This window comes from Heptranchias perlo, chromosome 21 (assembly GCF_035084215.1).
Source record: "Heptranchias perlo isolate sHepPer1 chromosome 21, sHepPer1.hap1, whole genome shotgun sequence".
Taxonomy (NCBI): domain Eukaryota; kingdom Metazoa; phylum Chordata; class Chondrichthyes; order Hexanchiformes; family Hexanchidae; genus Heptranchias; species Heptranchias perlo.
This window is the reverse complement of record NC_090345.1, coordinates 20,648,293-20,668,106: the sequence shown is the minus strand read 5'-3', so window position 1 is coordinate 20,668,106 and position 19,814 is coordinate 20,648,293. Positions and strand designations below refer to the sequence as shown.

The 19,814-nt window shown below is 41.6% G+C and overlaps 1 protein-coding gene across 2 annotated transcripts in view; it reads right to left on the bottom strand.

Annotated features, from left to right (window-relative positions):
- The window catches only part of LOC137340033 (G protein-coupled receptor kinase 5-like), a 223,412-nt gene that overhangs the window by 94,735 nt on the left and 108,863 nt on the right, over positions 1–19,814 (bottom strand). For both annotated transcript variants that reach the window (XM_068002238.1, XM_068002239.1), the window contains one exon: positions 13,782–13,894. In XM_068002238.1, the coding sequence (XP_067858339.1) occupies positions 13,782–13,894 (113 nt within the window). The remainder of the gene's footprint in view (positions 1–13,781; positions 13,895–19,814) is intronic.

Sequence of the window (19,814 nt, the reverse complement as noted above, 5' to 3'; positions counted from 1 at the left end):
CCATTAATAGCAGCAAAGAAGAACTGGTCAACTGTTTTATTCTTATTTGTTCATGGGACGTGGGCGTCGCTGGTGAGGCCAGCATTTATTGCCCACCCTATTTGTCCTTGAGAAGGTGGTGATGAGCCACCTTCTTGAACTGCTGCAGTCCGCGTGGTGAAGGTTCTCCCACAGTGCTGTTAGGTAGGGAGTTCCAGGATTTTGACCCAGCTCCGATGAAGGAACGGCGATATATTTCCAAGTTGGGATGGTGTATGACTTGGAGGGGAATGTGCAGGTGGTGTTGTTCCCATGTGCCTGCTGCTCTTGTCCTTCTAGGTGGTAGAGGTCGCGGGTTTGGGAGGTGCTGTCGAAGAAGCCTTGGCGAGTTACTGCAGTGCATCCTGTGGATGGTACACACTGCAGCCACAATGCGCTGGTGGTGAAGGGAGTGAATGTTTAGGGTGGTGGATGGGGTGCCAATCAAGCGGGCTGCTTTGTCCTGGATGGTGTCGAGATTCTTGAGTATTGTTGGAGCTGCACTCATCCAGGCAAGTGGAGAGTATTCCATCACATTCCTGACTTGTGCCTTGTAGATGGTGGAAAGGCTTTAGGGAGTCAGGAGGTGAGTCACTCACTGCAGAATACCCAGCCTCTGACCTGCTCTTGTAGCCACAGTATTTATATGGCTGGTCCAGTTAAGTTTCTGGTCAGTGGTGAGCCCCAGGTTGTTAATGGTGGGGGATTCGGTAATGGTAATGCCGTTGAATGTCAAGGGTGGTGGTTAGACACTCTTGTTGGAGATGGTCATTGCCTGGCACGAATGTTATTTGCCACTTATCAGCCCAAGCCTGGATATTGTCCAGGTCTTGCTGCATGCGGGCACAGACTGCTTCATTATCTATGGGGTTGCGAATGGAACTGAACACTGTGCAATCATCAGCGAACATCCCCATTTCTGACCTTACGATGGAGGGAAGTTCATTGATGAAGCAGCTGAAGATGGTTGGGCCTAGGACACTGCCTTGAGGAACTCCTGCAGCAATGTCCTGGGGCTGAGATGATTGGCCTCCAACAACCACTACCATCTTCCTTTGTGCTAGGTATGACTCCAGCCACTGGAGAGTTTTCCCCCCGATTCCCACTGACTTCAATTTGACTTGGGTCCTTGGTGCCACACTCGGTCAAATGTTGCCTTGATGTCAAGGGCAGTCACTCTCACCTCACCTCTGGAATTCAGCTCTTTTGTCCATGTTTGGACCAAGGCTGTAATGAGGTCTGGAGCCGAGTGGTCCTGGCGGAACCCAAACTGAGCATCAGTGAGCAGGTTACTGGTGAATAAATGCCGCTTGATAGCACTGTCAACGACACCTTCCATCACTTTGCTGATGATTGAGAGTAGACTGATGGGGCAGTAATTGGCCAGATTGGATTTGTCCTGCTTTTTGTGGACAGGACATACCTGGGCAATTTTCCACATTGTCGGGTAGATGCCAGTGTTGTAACTGTACTGGAACAGTTTGGCTAGAGGCGCAGCTAGTTCTGGAGCACAAGACTTCAGCACTACAGCCGGTATGTTGTCGGGGCCCATAGCCTTTGCTGTATCCAGTGCATTCAGCCGTTTCTTGATATCACATGGAGTGAATCGAATTGGCTGAAGACTGACTTCTGTGATGGTGGGGATATCAGGAGGAGGCAGAGGTGGATCATCCACTCGGCACTTCTGGCTGAAGATGGTTGCAAACGCTTTAGCCTAGTCTTTTGCACTGACGTGCTGGACTCCACCATCATTGAGGATGGGGGTGTTTGCAGAGCCTCCTCCTCCCGTTAGTTGTTTAATTGTCCACCATCATTCACGACTGGATGTGGCAGGACTGCACAGCTTTGATCTGATCCGTTGGTTGTGGAATCGCTTAGCTCTGTCTATAGCATGTTGCTTCAGCTGTTTAGCATGCATGTAGTCCTGTGTTGTAGCTTCACCAGGTTGGCATTTCATTTTTAGGTATGTCTGGTGCTGCTCATGGCATGCTCTTCTACACTCCTCATTGAGCCAGGGTTGATCCCCTGGCTTATTGATAATGGTAGAGTGAGGAATATGCCGGGCCATGAGGTTACAGATTGTGCTGGAATACAATTCTGCTGCTGCTGATGGCCCACAGCACCTATGGATGCCCAGTTTTGAGCTGCTAGATCGGTTCTGAATCTATCCCATTTAGCACGGTGGTAGTGCCACACAACACGTTGGATGGTGTCCTCAGTGTGAAGACGGGACTTCGTCTCCACGAGGACTGTGTGGTGGTCACTCCTTCCAATACTGTCATGGACAGATGCATTTGCGACAGGTAGATTGGTGAGGACAAGGTCAAGTAAGTTTTTCCCTCGTGTTGGTTCGCTCACCACCTGCCGCAGGCCCAGTCTGGCAGCTATGTCCTTCAGGACTTGGCCAGCTCAGTCAGTAGTGGTGCTACCGAGCCACTCTTGGTGATGGACATTGAAGTCCCCCACCGAGAGTACATTCTGTGCCCTTGCTACCCTCAGTGCTTCCTCCAAGTGGTGCTCAACATGGAGGAGGACTGATTCATCAGCTGAGGGAGGGCGATAGGTGGTAATCAGCAGGAGGTTTCCTTGCCCATGTTTGACCTGATCCCATGAGATTTCATGGGGTCCAGAGTCAATGTTGAGGACTCCCAGGGCCACTCCCTCCTGACTGTATATCACTGTACTGCCACCTCTGGTCGGTCTGTCCTGCTGGTGGGACAGGACATAGCCAGGGATGGCGATGGAAGAGTTTGGGACGTTGGCTGAAAGGCATGATTCTGTGAGTATGGCTGTGTCAGGCTGTTGCTTGACTAGTCTGTGAGACAGCTCTCCCAATTTTGGCACAAGTCCCCACATGTTAGTGAGGAGGACTTTGCAGGGTTGACTGGGCTTGGTTTGCCATTGTGCTGTCCGGTGCCTCGTGGTCCGATGCTGGTTGGTCTGTCCGGTTTTATTCTTATTATGACTTTTTTTTTTAAGCGAGATTGTGCAACTGAGTGGCTTGCTAGGCCATTTCAGAGAGCAATTAAGAATCAACCACATTGCTGTGGGTCTGGAATCACATATAGGCCAGATCGGGTAAGGACGGCAGGTTTGCTTCTTTAAAGGGCATTAGTGAACCAGATGGGTTTTTACGACAATCCAGTAGTTTCATGGCCACCATTACTGATACTAGTATTTTAATTCCAGATTTTATTTCATTAATTGAATTTAATTTCCCCTCTGCCGTGGCAGGATTTGAACTCATGACTCTGGATTATTAGTCCAGGCCTCTGGATTACTAGTCCAGTAACATAACCACTATGCTACCGTACCCTGTTTATTAAAGTTTCAGACAGCCAGCAGGGCCAATCTGATTCCAAAAAGGGAAAATGACTGCCTTGGTCAATCACAGAGTCCAGAGCTTGAAAAACACTTCCGAAGACACAAACTGATTGTTCTCAGCTTTTGTTCTCAGCTTTGTTACAGTCAATGAAGCTGGAGATCACATGTTGAAGAAGATTGCAACTGGCTCCCCATCCATATTGCCATCCTGTTCAGATGCTTAACTTCCAAATTACTGGCTCACCATGTCTCAGAAGGAATCTTATAAGACAACTGTTCCAGTGCTCATCTTTAATGAGGAAATAGTTACCAGATATAGTGAACATTACTAGGTATGAAAACAAAGATCCTTCTAATAGAGCAGCTGAGAAAAGGAAACCTTTATCACGCTTTAAAGTTACTTTTTGTGGTTGCAAACATTTCTAATCTGTAAAACAATTTCTCAAAAGTTATTTCTGTAAAGTTAATGGCATTGACAAGATGGGAACAAGATAAGCAGGAAAGCAAACACTAGAAAGTTTCCAATGATCTGCACCAGTGTCCTTGGGATGTGCAGCATTTAGTGACAGATAACACCACTATGAAAGAGAAGGCATTTATTTCAGTTCTTCACTCCATATGATAGGAGATTTTGAACTGAAAATATCCATGACTAACTAAAGTTGAAACACCAGTTTCACTTAAGGAGTCAGAAAGTAACTCATGGTCAAACAATACCTTAGTGAATACTTAGTGACTCACAATATAACAGGTAATCAGTGAGTCGTCATTACCAGATTAGCCACAGATGCTACAGTAACTCACATTACGCTATTCCTTCTGCCAACTCTACCACTATCTTCCTGTTGTTGCCCTTCCTTTCTGCTTTTTATATATGATGTGGAGATGCCGGTGATGGACTGGGGTTGACAATTGTAAACAATTTTACAACACCAAGTTATAGTCCAGCAATTTTATTTTAAATTCACAAGCTTTCGGAGGCTTCCTCCTTCGTCAGGTGAACGATATATATACAGTCCCATCACCTTTGACCTTCCACGTGGTCTTTTCATAGTTGGACACTATTAACCATTCAGGGATACCAATCTACAGTGACATGTCCAACGCAATTTTCTTACCCTCACATGCTGCCATTATTTAAAGAGCATTTCTCTGCATAACAGTCATTGCAGTTTAATCATTCATTGTAAATGAAGTGCTTTGAGATGTTTCTGGAGATGTAATAAAGAACTATACAAATGAAAATATTTATTTTTGTTTCCCTTACTGCACACAAGGTAACTCTGCCTTCTAGGCTAATTGTAAACAATTTTACAACACCAAGTTATAGTCCAACAATTTTATTAGAAATTCACAAGCTTTCGGAGGCTTCCTCCTTCCTCAGGTGAATTGTTTACAATTGTCAACCCCAGTCCATCACCGGCATCTCCACTTCTAGGCTAATGCCCAACATTCTATGTGATTACAACACTGCAAAAGCACTTAACATTTGCTTACTTATCTTCACCTGGGGTCAGTTCTCAACATGAGACAGAAGTGTTGATTGGACATCAGCCTCATGCATTCTCCTTTTAAAACTTCATTTCAGTGCTCCCCCTCCTCCATTTTTCATACTCCCACAATTCCAGTTTAAGCAATGTCCTTTTACTGTTTCATGACTTAATCTACAATAGTATCCTTAACCTTTCGAGAGAGGGGTTTCCTAGAATTTTTTGTTACCTTCATTGTCCAATACTTACCCCGAGTATCTCGTGAGTTGCTAGTGGTAAGATATACTCAAAGTCAGGCGTGTTGCTGTCTCACTCTCATGGGAATAGCCTCAGGCAGTTAGCATAAGATTACAGGTTTACTTATCACTAGTTTTCGGGTTTTCTCCAAGATGAACAATAGAAGTTTAGATATCATTTTGCAAGTGACATTTCTTTACCTACATATTAGCTTCCATTTTTGGGGGCTTCATTTAGTTTTACTTCAGCAACAAATGGGAGATGTAGGACCCAGAGAAACAAGTAAACACACAAGTCTCCAGCAAACATACGTCTATTCATTGTGTAACAGGAAATGTGTGCTCGAGAGAGAGATTGACCTTTAAGTACAAACATTTTTTTTTAGCTAAACAGATCAATATCAATTAGTTTATAAATGCAAAAGAATGCAGTTAAAAATGTTGAGTACAAAACACCACTTACAAGCATTGAACAGGAATTTGCAAAGATGATAAAACTTTTTAGCTAACTCACTTTTCCACATTATTTGAGATTGAATCCTAATTATATAATTTTAGTGGCTGCATTCCATTAGTTTATACATATTTCATCTTGGATAGTTATGCATCAATTTGAAAGGGGTGGTGTCAAGGTGAAGTACTTTTCAAAACACATACCTTATATTCCTACAGTGAAACACTTAATGGCATTGCAGCATGGGTTGTTTTCTTAGTTTTACATAGAATTTACAGCACAGGTCTATGTCGGCATTTATGCTCCACATAAGCATCCTCCCGCCCCTCTTCATCTAACCCTATCAGCATATCCTTCTATTCCTTTCTCCCTCATGTGCTTATCTAGCTGTCCTTTAAATGCATTATGCTATTCGCCTCAACTACTCCTTGTGATAGCGAGTTCCACATTCTTGCCACTCTTTGGGGAACTAAGTTTCTCCTGAATTCCCTATTGGATTTATTGGTGACTATCTTATATTTATGGCCCCTAGTTTTGGTCTCCCCGACAAGTGGAAACATCTTCTCTATGATTACCCTATCAAATCCCTACATAATTTTAAAGACCTCCATTAGGTCACCCTTCAGCCTTCCCTTTTCTAGAGAAAAGAGCCTCAGCCTGTTCAGCCTTTCCTGACAAGTATAATCTCTCAGTTCTGGTATCATCCCTGTAAATCTTTTGGATATTTGTTTTTAAATACAATTAAAATGCCACGAAGGACCAGGTTTAGTATCTGTTACTGCACAAACTTGCAGGTCTTCACATATGGCACATAGGGTTGTCCTGTGATGAGAGATTGAGTAGAATGGGCCTATACTCTCTGGAGTTTAGAAGAATGAGAGGTGATCGCATTGAAACATAAGATTCTGAGAGGGCTTGACAGGGTAGATTCTGAGAGGCTGTTTCCCCTAGCTGGAACGTCTAGAACTAGGGGGCATAGTCTCAGGATAAGGAGTTGGCCATTTAAGACTGAGAGGAGGAGAATTCTCTACCCCAGAAGGCTGTGTATGCTCAGTCGTTGAGTATATTCAAGACTGAAATCGATAGATTTTTGGACTCTAAGGGAATCAAGGGATATGTGGATCGGGCGGGGAAGTGGAGTTGAGGTCAGCTATGATCTTATTGAATAGCAGAACAGGCTCGAGGGGCCGTATGGCCTACTCTTATTTCTTATGTTATGGCAGAAGAGTTTTCTGAGCAGGCTGTTGAGAACTGACTTTTAGATGAAGAATTACCACTGAAGCAATTAATCCCCTCTAAGATTATCTTTTTATGCAAAACTGAGTTAACTCTTCTTAAAAGTATTCCGATTTCTAAACTATATAATTGAAAGATGCATCTATGATATATACTGTGTTTCATGTCCCCAAACTGAAGGAGGAAGGGGACAAGGGCAGTAGTTTCCATTTAGTGGCTGTATTTGCATTATATTTTCAAGTCTACACCTCTTCTGCTTTTGTGGTAGCTTCATATGTGAGATGATGATCAAATGGTTTTGCTGGAGTGAAGGAAAGCAAAAGAAAACCACAATTGCAGCACTCTCATCTGCGATTAGGTGGAGTGCAAAGAAAATGAAGAAAAATTAGAAAGTAGAGATAAAAGGGAGGGGGGAAAAGGAGGCAAAGAAAAAGGGAGAAAGAGAGAATATATTAATGTCACATTTCCATTGCATTGAATGATGCAGCGTTGACTTTTCACAGCAATGCAAGTGACAGCCATGTTTTCACTGCCTACTTGCATCAATGTGTAGTTAGAGATTGACACAAGGTTCCAGGCATGGCACCCAAATGTCTGCATAGAGGGCTGCTAGCTGGTCTTCCACTGTCAGTGTGATTTTTCATACCTCAAGATAGTTGACAAGTCAGTTCTTTACAATCACTAAAATGTAGATGGTGCTACAGTGGAATACTAGACTTCATTTATCAGAAGACATGTCTAATAATAATTGAACATTAGAGATTCAGAGCAGTTGAATCAGCAGTAATATGACAGTGAATGAGTGCTATAGCAATAGCTATTGAGGGGACATCAGAAGGCAACACTACATTGACTTATTGCTTAATGACATTTGGCCAATATGAAAAAAAAACCCAAGGAAGCATTCACAAATATTTTGACGGGTGAAATAGAAGAAGAAAATTAGAGTCATTATCTAAGTGTTGAACAACTGTTACAGAAGCGACTTCAAATGTGCAACAATGCCCTTAGCCTTTCAAACACCTTTTATCGCTTCAATAACTTTGAGAGCAACATTTTAGCACTAGTATAGCAGTCTACACTTGTATTCAATTCCTCATTTACAGTTCTAAATTGATACAACTTCATGTCTGGAGATCTACGATACAGTGATTCATCTTTAACATTACCTGACAGTGCATCACTGGGTTTCAAATTACATCACAAGAAATCCAAGTTGATCTAACATTAGACAGGATATTAGCAGAAGCCCATGCAAGATCTGCTAGTATATATAAATAAATGCAAATAGTGCACACTATCGCACATTTCCTCAAAGACTTTTCTGTCACATTTAATCGTAGTCAAATGTATTCATAAACTTATCCAAACTTCTTGCAATTGATTGGGTGATATGTAAATTTAATCCACCTCAAGCAAATTTCTTAGTTGATTGGATGACATACAAGTTTATTCACTGGGATACCTACGACAGCACCTCCCAAACCCGCGACCTCTACTACCTAGAAGGACAAGGGCAGCAGGCACATGGGAACACCACCACCTGCACGTTCCCCTCCAAGTCACACACCATCCCGACTTGGAAATATATCGCTGTTCCTTCATCGTCGCTGGGTCAAAATCCTGGAACTCCCTACCTAACAGCACTGTGGGAGAACCTTCACCTCATGGACTGCAGCGGTTCAAGAATGCGGCTCACCACCACCTTCTCAAGGGCAATTAGGGATGGGCAATAAATCCTGGCCTTGCTAGCGACGCCCACATCCCATGAATGAATAAAAAAAATACACGCAATCACACGGACAAAAATATCCTTTCACTAATCTTAAGATCAGTTGGGATAATTCTAAAACTTATTTCAGAACACTGTTTTATCTCAACACTGTGAATGTTCATTCAGCTGGAAGTAGAAAGGCCTTGGGCAAATGGTGAGAGAAAGAGGGGGGGGGATGGGAAAAGAGATAGAGGCGCACACACACGCAGACACAGATTGAGAAAGAGACAGAGAGAGAGAGATTGAGCATGCATGAGGGAGGATGAGAAAGAGAGGTGCACAGCAATAGATACATGGATAGAGAGGAGGACAGAGACAGAAAGACATGGGCAGAGAGGGGGAAGGAGAGTACGTATGAGTGAGCAAGTGCGAGAGAGAGACAGATAGAGATGCATTCAGAGGGGGATATGGGCAGAGGGATATAGAGAGAGATAGAGACACAAGAGCGGGAGGGAGGAGAGCGGGAGGGAGACACATGGAAAGAGACAGATCGAGAGATACAGAGACAGAGAGAGAAAACCAGAGCCACATGCAGAGAGCGTGCATGAGCTAGAGATTAATACATGAGACACTGGGAAAAGAAAGCGCAAACAGAGAAAGTGCAAGAAAGAGTAAAAGCGAGAGAGAATAATGTAGTGCGTGAGAAAAACAGAGGCAAAGAGAGACAGAAACATGGGGGGCGAGGGGGGGGGGAGAAAGAGACAGCTGTACACAGGCAGAGACAGAAAGAAAAAATAAAAGCCACAGGCAGAGAGCAAAAGCTATAGAAAGTGTATGAGACAGAGTGAGAGACGACGAGAGACAGCGCGAGAGACTGGGAGTGAGAGGGAGACACACATATACAAACACTGACAAGCAGAGACAGACACAGGGAGAGAGAGGTGCTGTGGCCCACCCTCAGACTGAAATCTGTGTTGGAAAGCAGTTACTGTATTTTAGTTTTCAATTACAGAGCTGTTACATCCTTATGCATTTGTCTAATGCTAAGCTGCACTGATGGCAAACTCCCAAGAGTTTTAAACAAATGATTTGGTCAAAATTAAGGTTCCATATGTGAGTCATTAGGACTTGGCACATCATCAGATTGTGATTTGGTTCATTCAGAGAGCATTAACCCTATATACCCCTTAGTTTGGCGAAGAATGAATTGTATCGCATCAGATTATACTTTACCATATAGAAGTTTTCCCTGTCAAAATAGGATGTCATTAGCAATGCTATCTCAGTAATATTTTCCCACCAGGATTATTTTTACAAATTCAGAACTATCTCAGTGGAAGAGGGAAAATGTTCTTGTCCAAATTAAGTTGACAAGTCTAGATGGATTTTAATAATAAAGTCAAAGTTTTATATGATTTTCTTTGCATTTGGGGTAGAGGCTACATTTTAATGACAAGAGCAGCTAAGAATATCTATAAATGAATTGCTTGAAATAATTCTTTCAAACAATAGAAGTACAATATTAACCTCACCTCTATTCTGGTCATCATTACAAAACAGAGCCCTGACAAGTAGAAAGGTTATTTTTATTAATTATTTGGAGATCAGGATGCTATGAAGTACATCATAATACTAGTGTGGATGGACTGCAATTGCTTGTCTGATATCTTGAAACAATCTAATTTAATGGCAACCCCACATTCAGTGACAAAATGAGAATGGATCTGCGTCAAAATCCAGTTATTATTTTCCATTGTAACTCCAAAATTTGAAGCTGCAGTGTTGTAAACCAGACCCGCCTCAGGGATAGGTCTAATGTGGATGTCAATTTAAACATACCATTGGTATAAGCTGACCCCCACAACCAACCTAGAAAAAGTTAATGCCTGATGTGTGTGCTTATGCAGACATTTAAGAAGATGTCATTGGGTTATTTGGTAGAGCCACCCATCACAAGGTCCATTGGAGACGATTTGAATACTCAACCCAGGTGACAGTACCAGGCGTAAGTGAGCCTTCAGTAAATGAAAGGAAACCAATATAGATCCAGTCACCTGTGTTGTGCCCCAATCTGGGTAGTGCTACACAGTTCAGAGTTTATGAAAAATAATGATCTAGATGGATAAAAGTGAAAATGTGGAGGTTTCAGAATTCTGTTGATAATCAGCAATAGCTGAAATGTTTCAGCACTGTAAGAGGCATTAATTCTTTGCTCTCTCATTAAACCTCATCTCTCCTGAGGATTTTGTAGCTGCCCTGCTACAATTACATTGACAGCAGGATTAAAAAAATTAGTTAATCTCATCATATTTTTAAAGAATAGCAAATAGAACCTTTTAGAATTCTGACTCTACTATTGTTATTTGAATTGTCCATACTTCAGGGCTGTGGATCGATATAGGGTGTAATGGAAGACACTAAATGCCACCATTTAATATATTTTTGATGTGTCATTCTTGCAATATCACCCATGAAGATTCATGATTAATAATCACTTTCGTTTTCTGAGCAATGTAAACAATGCAAATAATTTTCTAAATCAGGACATAAAATGTATTGCAGAAAGATACGGGAATTACTTTTTTAGTTCCAGAACTACAGAAGACTAACATATACAAATATTATTTATCTTAGATTAGGGCAGAGACACTGTAATTTTTTGTAGTACAAGAGAGTATTTTGAATTGGCAAGAGAGACATATGACGACATTTCTATTATGAAGGTGTGAAATCGCTTCATCTTTCTCCATGCAGGTCTCACCAGGCCATCCACAGCTTATGGCCAAAAGGGCAGACAGGGATCCTGCTCCTCATCCTTTCCCAGTTAAAACTCTTCAGCGGGCCACTAAGGGGCGTGTGGGAGTGGCCTAATAATGACTCTTCCTCCAACTGGGTACTAGGCAAAATGGGGAGTAAAACAAGGAACTTGCATCATTCTGTTCCACACCACCACATGCAGGTGCACAGTGAAACACTTCTTAAAAAAAGGTAGCAGAACCTGAACACACTGGAATGCTTCACTAATCTAACAGAGGGAACACTCTATCTACCTTGATAATTCTGCTCGCTCTAGGCAGAACTTACTGTTTACTGTGCTAACCGAAGTGGGTATGTGGGCTGAAGTGGCTGCTGTATTCCATGCTTCAAAGTAAACACTTAAATGCCAAACTCAGGTCCAGAAATGTGAATATCTAGCTATAAAAACTGAATGTTGCTGTGACACTGTACTGTTACAGTCTACTGCTGATAATTCAATCTTTTTTTGCTCTAAAAATTTGAATTATCCAATAATTTGAATTATGTATTATGAACAGAATAAAGTGTGAACTTAGTGCTAAAAAACTGAACTGTCAGGTTATTTGAATTAAGCAACTTTGAATTGAGTAGATTGTAACTTGGAAAGGAGAACATTTTTCAAGAAATCATGGATCTTCACTTGGCAGCAACTGTCTACTTTATATACCCAAGTGATAACTTGGATGTACTTATTGGACTGGAACATAACTGGGGCCATGATTGTAATTTTCCCTGTAGTTTGCCTCTATGCATACATGACACGTATTTCCATTTAAACTGTACGTGAATAGACTTAAAGTGTGGTCTCACCAAAACCCTGTACAACTGTAGTAAGGCTTCCTTGCTCTTGTACTCCAAACCCCTCGTAATAAAGGCCATCAAGCCATTTGCCTTCCTTCTTGCTTCTTGTACCTGGAGGCTAACTTTTTGAGTTCCTTGTACGAGGATGCCCAAATGTCTCGGAACACCAACATTTAATAGTTTCTCACCATTTAAAACCATTTAATTAATAATCAAGGGATGTGTGGGAGTGGCCTTTGAAATGAAAAGGACAAAAAAGTTAGCTTTCGCAAAACTGACATTAATCCAGTCATATATTTTTAATTTTTAGAAATGCCTTTGGTTAAATATTAAAAACTAACAGTTGGCTCCCTCAGTCTGCTTTCTATTTCTGCTTCAATTTATGATCAATTTGTAATATCATTCACCCTAATTTCTTGTGCAAATGTATCAATATTAAGAAGCTGATAAGATATTGAATAAAATTAAAACTTTAATTAACAGTTTCAATATGTTTCATAGTATTTATGGCTCATAAATTTACAAATATAAATGCTCGAGTGAGTTTTACTTTGAATACTTATAAAATAGAATTAATGGGACTTATATAATAACTAATACTAGTGTTTATATGGTGCCTTATCACACCAAAACATCTCAAAGCATTTAGTTTGAAGTGCAGTGACTGTAGGCAAACTCTCTTAGAAATCTCTCAATAGCAATGAGATGAATGAAAAGTTAGCCTGTGTTTTGGTATTGATTGAGGTAGGGAATGTTGGCGAGGACTTCAATAGTCTTCAATCCCTGCTCTTCAATAGTGCCATTAGGCTTTAATGCCCACATGAACCACCAAACAGACAGATAGAGCCTGTGTTTAATACTTCATCTAAAGGACAGCAGCACCAACAATTCAGCATTCCCTTAGAACTGGAGAGTCAGGCTAGATTACGCATTCAATATGTGGCTCAAATCCACAATCTTCTGACTCAGTGGTCATAAAATGTTACCAACTGAGCCAAGCTAACTCAGTGCTGTTGCTTTTTTTGTCTTTTGTTTACTGTTAATAACTACTTCTATACAGAAAATGAAAGGTTCAATTTTTATGACTGAAAACTTATATCCATCCATACAAGGATACTACTAAAAAAAATACCAGAGCACATCCAACAAAGCTCCAGACGGGCTCCACCCAAAATACATTCAAGGTAATCGGATATGTACACCAGGCAGGTGCCCAAACCCAAAAGCAGCCTCAGTGGGGATTGACCAAGTTGTCACAGTAGAGGTTGGCCCGAGCCATTCAGGTTAGGCTTTGGTACATGTTGTGTTACAATAAATTTGCTGAAACTACAAATTAAACATGAACAGGTTTAACAAATTCTAAAAATCCCCATGGACCACAGGAGATGATATGAAATATTTTAATAGGAAAATTAATGTTCAATTAAAACATATCCAAGTAGGAAACAATGGAAGAAAAACCTGAAGATATGATCTGGAGCAGGGCCTCATGCAGATAGTGGAGGTGGGGTAGATCATATGACCTCTCAAGGTGCTATTTTCTGAGGAAGGCAATTTCCCAAATAATTCCCTCACCCCTGTACCCTACCATATGTGGAGGTTGGGTAGACGTTTGAGAGACTATTAAGACCTTGTCTAACCGAGACACTCAGTTTCCACGCACAACACTAATATTTTTATTCTACTGTAAACAAATTCCATAAGCAACTTACCACTAAGTCAAGAAAATTTATGTAGTGCTCAAGTTCAGGCTGGGCTTCACAGAACTGTCGAAAAAGTAGTCTTCCAATTGGTTGCTTCTCACAGAGACTGAAATAGTCTCTCTCTACAGTCAAAGGGGAAAAAAAACAATTAAGTATTTTATATAATTTCTTTAATGTAGTTTTAATTTATGCTTAAAACTGATCAATTCTCCTTAACAGTAACTTAATGCATTTTCAAATTAGAAAGATTGTGAATTACGCAATCATTCCACATTTTTATTCTGTGTGAAAAGATGACACTAAAAACGTCCAGAAATAACCTGATGCACTGAAAGCACATCTGCTGAAAAGGGTTTGCAAATATCCTGCTTACTGGAGAATTCTTGATTTATTTTTGCTTACTGTATATTTTCATGATGACATTTAACAAGGATCCTGTGAATGGCGTAGCAACATACCATTTTACTCATCATTTTGCATGCAAAATACATCAGGTTCAACAAAAGCATACAGGTCTTAGTATGAAATTTATACTAATTTAGAAAGTAAATATTAATATAGAAACTTATAGAAAGTGAATCAGCTATTAACGTGTAGATGTTTTTGTCGATGTGACTTGATACATAGCAGAACATGGGTTTGCAACCATACCTCCTTGCACAGTGAGTTCTCAATTTCAGCTGTACAGTTTGCAGTGAGGAGGCCATGGGTGGAGACTAGATACTTCCCATTGGAAGGGAAGGTTAAACATATAATTGAAATTGTGAATTATCCCAACTGACACTTGCAGCCAATTGGAGAATAATATGTGCCTGGGAGCAGACCACCTTCACAAAGGGCAAGATTTTGACCCCGAGCCTGGAAATTGACAGGCTGGTCTCAGTCAGACAGGAGACCAGCCAGGGAGAGGACGTGTTCAGGTAAGTCTTTGTTTGTATGGATGGGGGGCATGGGCTGGCACCGGGGGCATCAGTTATGGGGGAGGGGTCGGGATCCGGGGTCATCGCGGGGGTCTGCGATCATTTGGGTGGTGGGGGAGGGAGATCGGGGTCGGGAGTCCGCGATCATGTGGGTGGGGGTCGCTGCAGGTGGGATTGTTGGGCCTGGGAGAAGCATTCCTGTTTTTCCCGGCCCACAAGCTGTGCCAGAAAGGCACCTGTTAGTCTCGGGCCGTCTCGCCTCCTTTCACGAGGCGTAAAAGAGAAGGCCCGAGAATCCCGGCGCCCCAGGGTTGAAATCAGAAACTGTGGGAAAATGGAGGCCTGAAGCTTCCATGAAAGGTTTTAAGGCCCGACCCGCCTCCTGAGAGCGGGTTGGTCGTCCGCCCCTCGTCCCACCCAGGTGAAAACCAGAAATGGGTGGGGTTGGAGGCGGGTCTGAAATGGTTGCAATTTTGAATGCCCTCCCACCCCCAACCCACCCGTTTTTCACTGTTCAAATCGTGCCCATAGTCTCCCACAGAGATACCCAAATAGAGGCAATGCATTGCAGCGCATTTTGCCTTTTTATTTTTATTACTGAGATGGGACTACACTTGTATATTTAAGAATTGACACATTTTTCTCCCTATAACAACTTTCACCCTCTAACAAGTAATGGCTGGACAGTCAATAAATGCATCAATTCAAATTTATGGACAGCCAGCTTGATGGGCTGCACAAACAATGTTTCTCAAAACACAATGGTCAGGTATCAAAATTTCTAAATAAAATATCTATTCAGCTGGCAGATTTGTGCACTAAATAGCCCAGGAACTCAAAATTGTGACTGCCTGGTTATGAAATTAGCACTTCTACAGTTTTTCTTAAGCAAAGCATCTACTAGGCCATCCCATAGACGATATCCTTTTGAATTTTACAAGCAGCATTTAGCTGTTTGATGTATGTTAATGGGTGAAACTTCTTGGTGACATTTACTTAACCTTGTCAAAATATACACATATTTTCTAAAACTGTAAGTTTATAATAATGGATACCATAAAGCTGGTAATTTTGCAAGGTCAAATGACTAGGAATGTGTACCATTATCATACAGGAAATAGTGTCTCATATTTTACCTAAAGAATGATAAGACTCAAATGATCTTAAATTTAACAGTTTAATAGAATGCACCAAAATAAGCAAAAATAGGCCTGTTATTCCACACACAAACACAATCGTGTGATGTTGTTCACAGTAAGTTGTTAGAGATTTTATAAGAACAGTAGTATTAATGTGGCACTACCACTGTGTTAAGTGGGACAGATAAAGGATAGATGTAGCAGCCCAAAGCTGAGCATGCATGAGGTGCTGTTGGGCATCAACAGAACTGTATACCACCACAATCTGCAACCTCATAGTACAGCATATCCCTCATTCCTAGATCATCAAGTCAGGAAACCAACCCTAGTTCAATGTGGAGTGTAGAAAAGCATGCCAGGATAGTATGGGTCTTCCTGTACTGCTCATAGAGAGTCTGAGAAGTCTTTCTCTTGTCTGTCATCTTTGTATCACTGCTTTTCTGTCCCTATGTGTTGTTCCGCTTGTCTCTTCATCTGCTACTGTCTGTCTGCTATTTTATTTTTTTGTCTCTCTTTCCTTCTTCCTTGTGCTCTGTGCTTTTCCACCTCTTTTTTAGAAAACATTTTTATTTGGGCTAGGACTTCATGATTCACTGGTGGGGCCAGGATCCGGTAAGGGCACAGGCTAGTGGTATGTGGAGTGCTATTCGTGGGTGAAGGATCAGGCCAGGGCTACAGCCTGGCAAAATGGTGCAGGGGCTAAGGCGTGCATGGGGGGGAAGGGCCAAATATGGATCAGGATTATTGCACAGATCCCTCCACACTCGTCTCCTATCGGGTTATAATACGGATTTGAAAAATTGATGCTAAAATGTCAGAAGAACAACTCAACAAGGTCTGAATCTGACATTTTATAATCCATTTGTTCAACAGTCTGAAAGTCATTAATAGGCAAGTATCGATCAAATTAATATGACCAATATGTGGACTAGCACTAGTACATGCAATGCATAGCTTTCCTGGATAGCTTGCTAAGTGAGATTTGAGGAGCCGGCAGATCAGTCAGAAGCCTTTGCCAGCTGTTTCAGCAAATGTCGGCAATTTTATCTTATTTATTGCATTGTTCGAAGGTGAATGTTCTATTTTGAACATTCAGTGCAGTTATGTACAACTTATGAAATACAGAAACAAACTGAATTGGTGGCCAATAAAGAACAGTAAATCATAGAATCTTGGAAAATTTACGGCACAGAAGGAGGCCATTCGGCCCATTAAGTCTGCACCGGCCAAAAATGAGCCACCCAGCCTAATCCCACTTTCCAGCACTTAGTCCGTAGCCTTGTAGGTCATGGCACTTCAGGTGCACATCCAGGTACTTTTTAAATGAGTTGAAGGTTTCTGCCTCTGCCACCCTTTCAGGCAATGAGTTCCAGACCCCCACCACCCTCTGGGTGAAAAATGTTTCCTCAGCTCCCCTCTAATCCTTCTACCAATCACTTTAAATCTATGTCCCCTGGTTCTTGACCTCTCTGCTAAGGGAAATACGTCCTTTCTATCCACTCTATCTAGGCCCCTCACAATTTTGTACACCTCAATTAAATCACCCCTCAGACTCCTCTGTACCAAAAAGAACAACCCCAGCCTATCCAATCTTTCCTCATAGCTAAAATTCTCCAATCCTGGCAACATCCTCATAAATCTCCTCTGTACCCTCTCTAGTGCAATTACATCCTTCCTGTAATGTGGTGACCAGAACTGTACACAGTACTCAAGCTGTGGCCTAACCAGTGTTTTATGTAGTTCCAACATAACCTGCTCTTATATTCTATGCCTCGGCTAATAAAGGAAAGTACTCCATATACCTTCTTAACCACCGTATCGACCTGTCCTGCTACCTTCAGGAATCTGTGGACATGCACTCCAAGGTCCCTCACTTCCTCTACACCTTTCAATATCCTCCCATTTATTGTGTACTCCCTTGCCTTGTTTGCCCTCCGCAAATGCATTACCTCACACTTCTCTGGATTGAATTCCATTTTGCCACTTTTCTGCCCACCTGACCAGTCCATTGATAGCTTCCTGCAGTCTACAGCTTTCCTCCTTACTATCAACCACATGGCCAATTTTTGTATCATCTGCGAACTTCTTAATCATTCCCCCTACATTTAAGTCCAAACAATTAATATATACCACAAAAAGCAAGGAACCAGTACTGAGCACTGCGGAACCCCAATGGAAACAGTCTTCCAGTCACAAAAACACCCGTCGACCATCATTATTTGCTTCCTGCCACTGAGCCAATTTTGGAACCAACTTGCCACTTTCCCTTGAATCCCATGGGCTTGTACTTTTTTGACCAGTCTGCCATGTGGGACCTTATCAAAAACCTTGCTAAAATCCATGTAAACTACATCATATGCACTACCCTCATTGACCCTCCTTGTTACCTCCTCAAAAAATTCAAATCAAGTTAATCAGACATGACCTTCCCTTAACAAATCCATGCTGACTGTCCTTGATTACTCCATGCCTTTCTAAGTGATGGTTTATCCTGTCCCTCAGAATTGATTCCAATAATTTGCCCACCACCAAGGTTAGACTGACTGGCCTGTAATTACTTGGTCAATCCCTCGCTCCCTTTTTAAACTTTAGCAGTCCTCCAATCCTCCGGCACCATGTCTATATCCAGTGAGGATTGGAAAATGATGGTCAGAGCCTCTGCTATGTTTCCTCCCTTGCTTCTTTTAACAGCCTGGGATACATTTCATCCAGCCCTGGAGATTTATCTACTTTCAAAGATGCTAATCCCTTTAATACTTCCTCTCTCACTATGTTTATCCCATCCAATATTTCACACTCCTCCTCCTTAACTACAATGGTCTGCATCATCCCTCTCTTTTGTGAAGACAGACGCAAAGTATTCATTAAGAACCATACCAACATCTTCTGCCTCCACACATAGGTTACCTTTTTGGTCTCTAATAGGCCCTACTCTTTCCTTAGTTATCCTCTTGCTCTTTATGTATTTATAAAACATCTTTGGGTTTTCCTTGATTTTACTTACCAATATTTTTTCACGCCCTCTCTTTGCTTTCCTAATTTCCTTTTTAATTTCACCCCCGCACTTTTTATATTCCTCTCAGTTTTCTGTAGTATTGAGTTCTCGGTGTTTCCTTTTCTGCCTTATCTTACCCTGGTTGCTCTTTGACATCCAGGGGGCTCTAGATTTGGCAGTCCCACTCTTTTTCTTTGTGGGAACATGTTTACTCTGCACCCCTTGAATACCTACCACTGCTCTGACACTGATTTACCTTCAAGTAGCTGTTTCCAGTCCACTTTTGCTAAATCATTTCTTCACTTAGTAAAATTAGCCTTTCCCCAATTGAGAACTTTAACTCCTGTTCTATCTTTGTCCTGGTAACAGGTATGGTAACAGCAATGAAGGACAGCATTTCTGATAATATGCATCATTTTACACATTTTTACACTGGAAAAATTCCCTAGAGAATCACGTTAATTTCTATTATCATTGGGCCGGATTTTGCTGTGAGCGGTGACCGTTCGTGAGACTTGCATTCGCCCATACACTTTCTATGGGGTTTTGCACAGCAAGTTGCTATCAGTCAAACATCTAAGCAGCGTGGCGCCCTCTACAAAGCATCTGGGACCTGTGTGAACAGGGAAAGCAACTTTCGATCTCCTTCACCAATCAGATTGAAGAATCGTTAATGAGCAGCGTAGAATCTGAACCAGGAAGTATAAGACAGAAAATAATGAATTCAATGTCAAATCAGGTACAGAAAGCAAAATAGAGAGAGGGAAAGAAAGATTGGGTTAAGAGAGAGAGATAGATAAAAGACAGAAAGAAAGAAAAAAAAAATATTTCATTTAAAAAAAAATCTCCAACAATAATTAAAAGCTGAAGGAATGAGTTAAAGTTGTAAAAAACTTGTAAACTTGTAAAAGTCAATTTTCAGTGCCAGAGAGGTTGTTTGGCAGTAATTAAGACTTAATACGCCATTAAAAGGGTACTTGGACTGGAA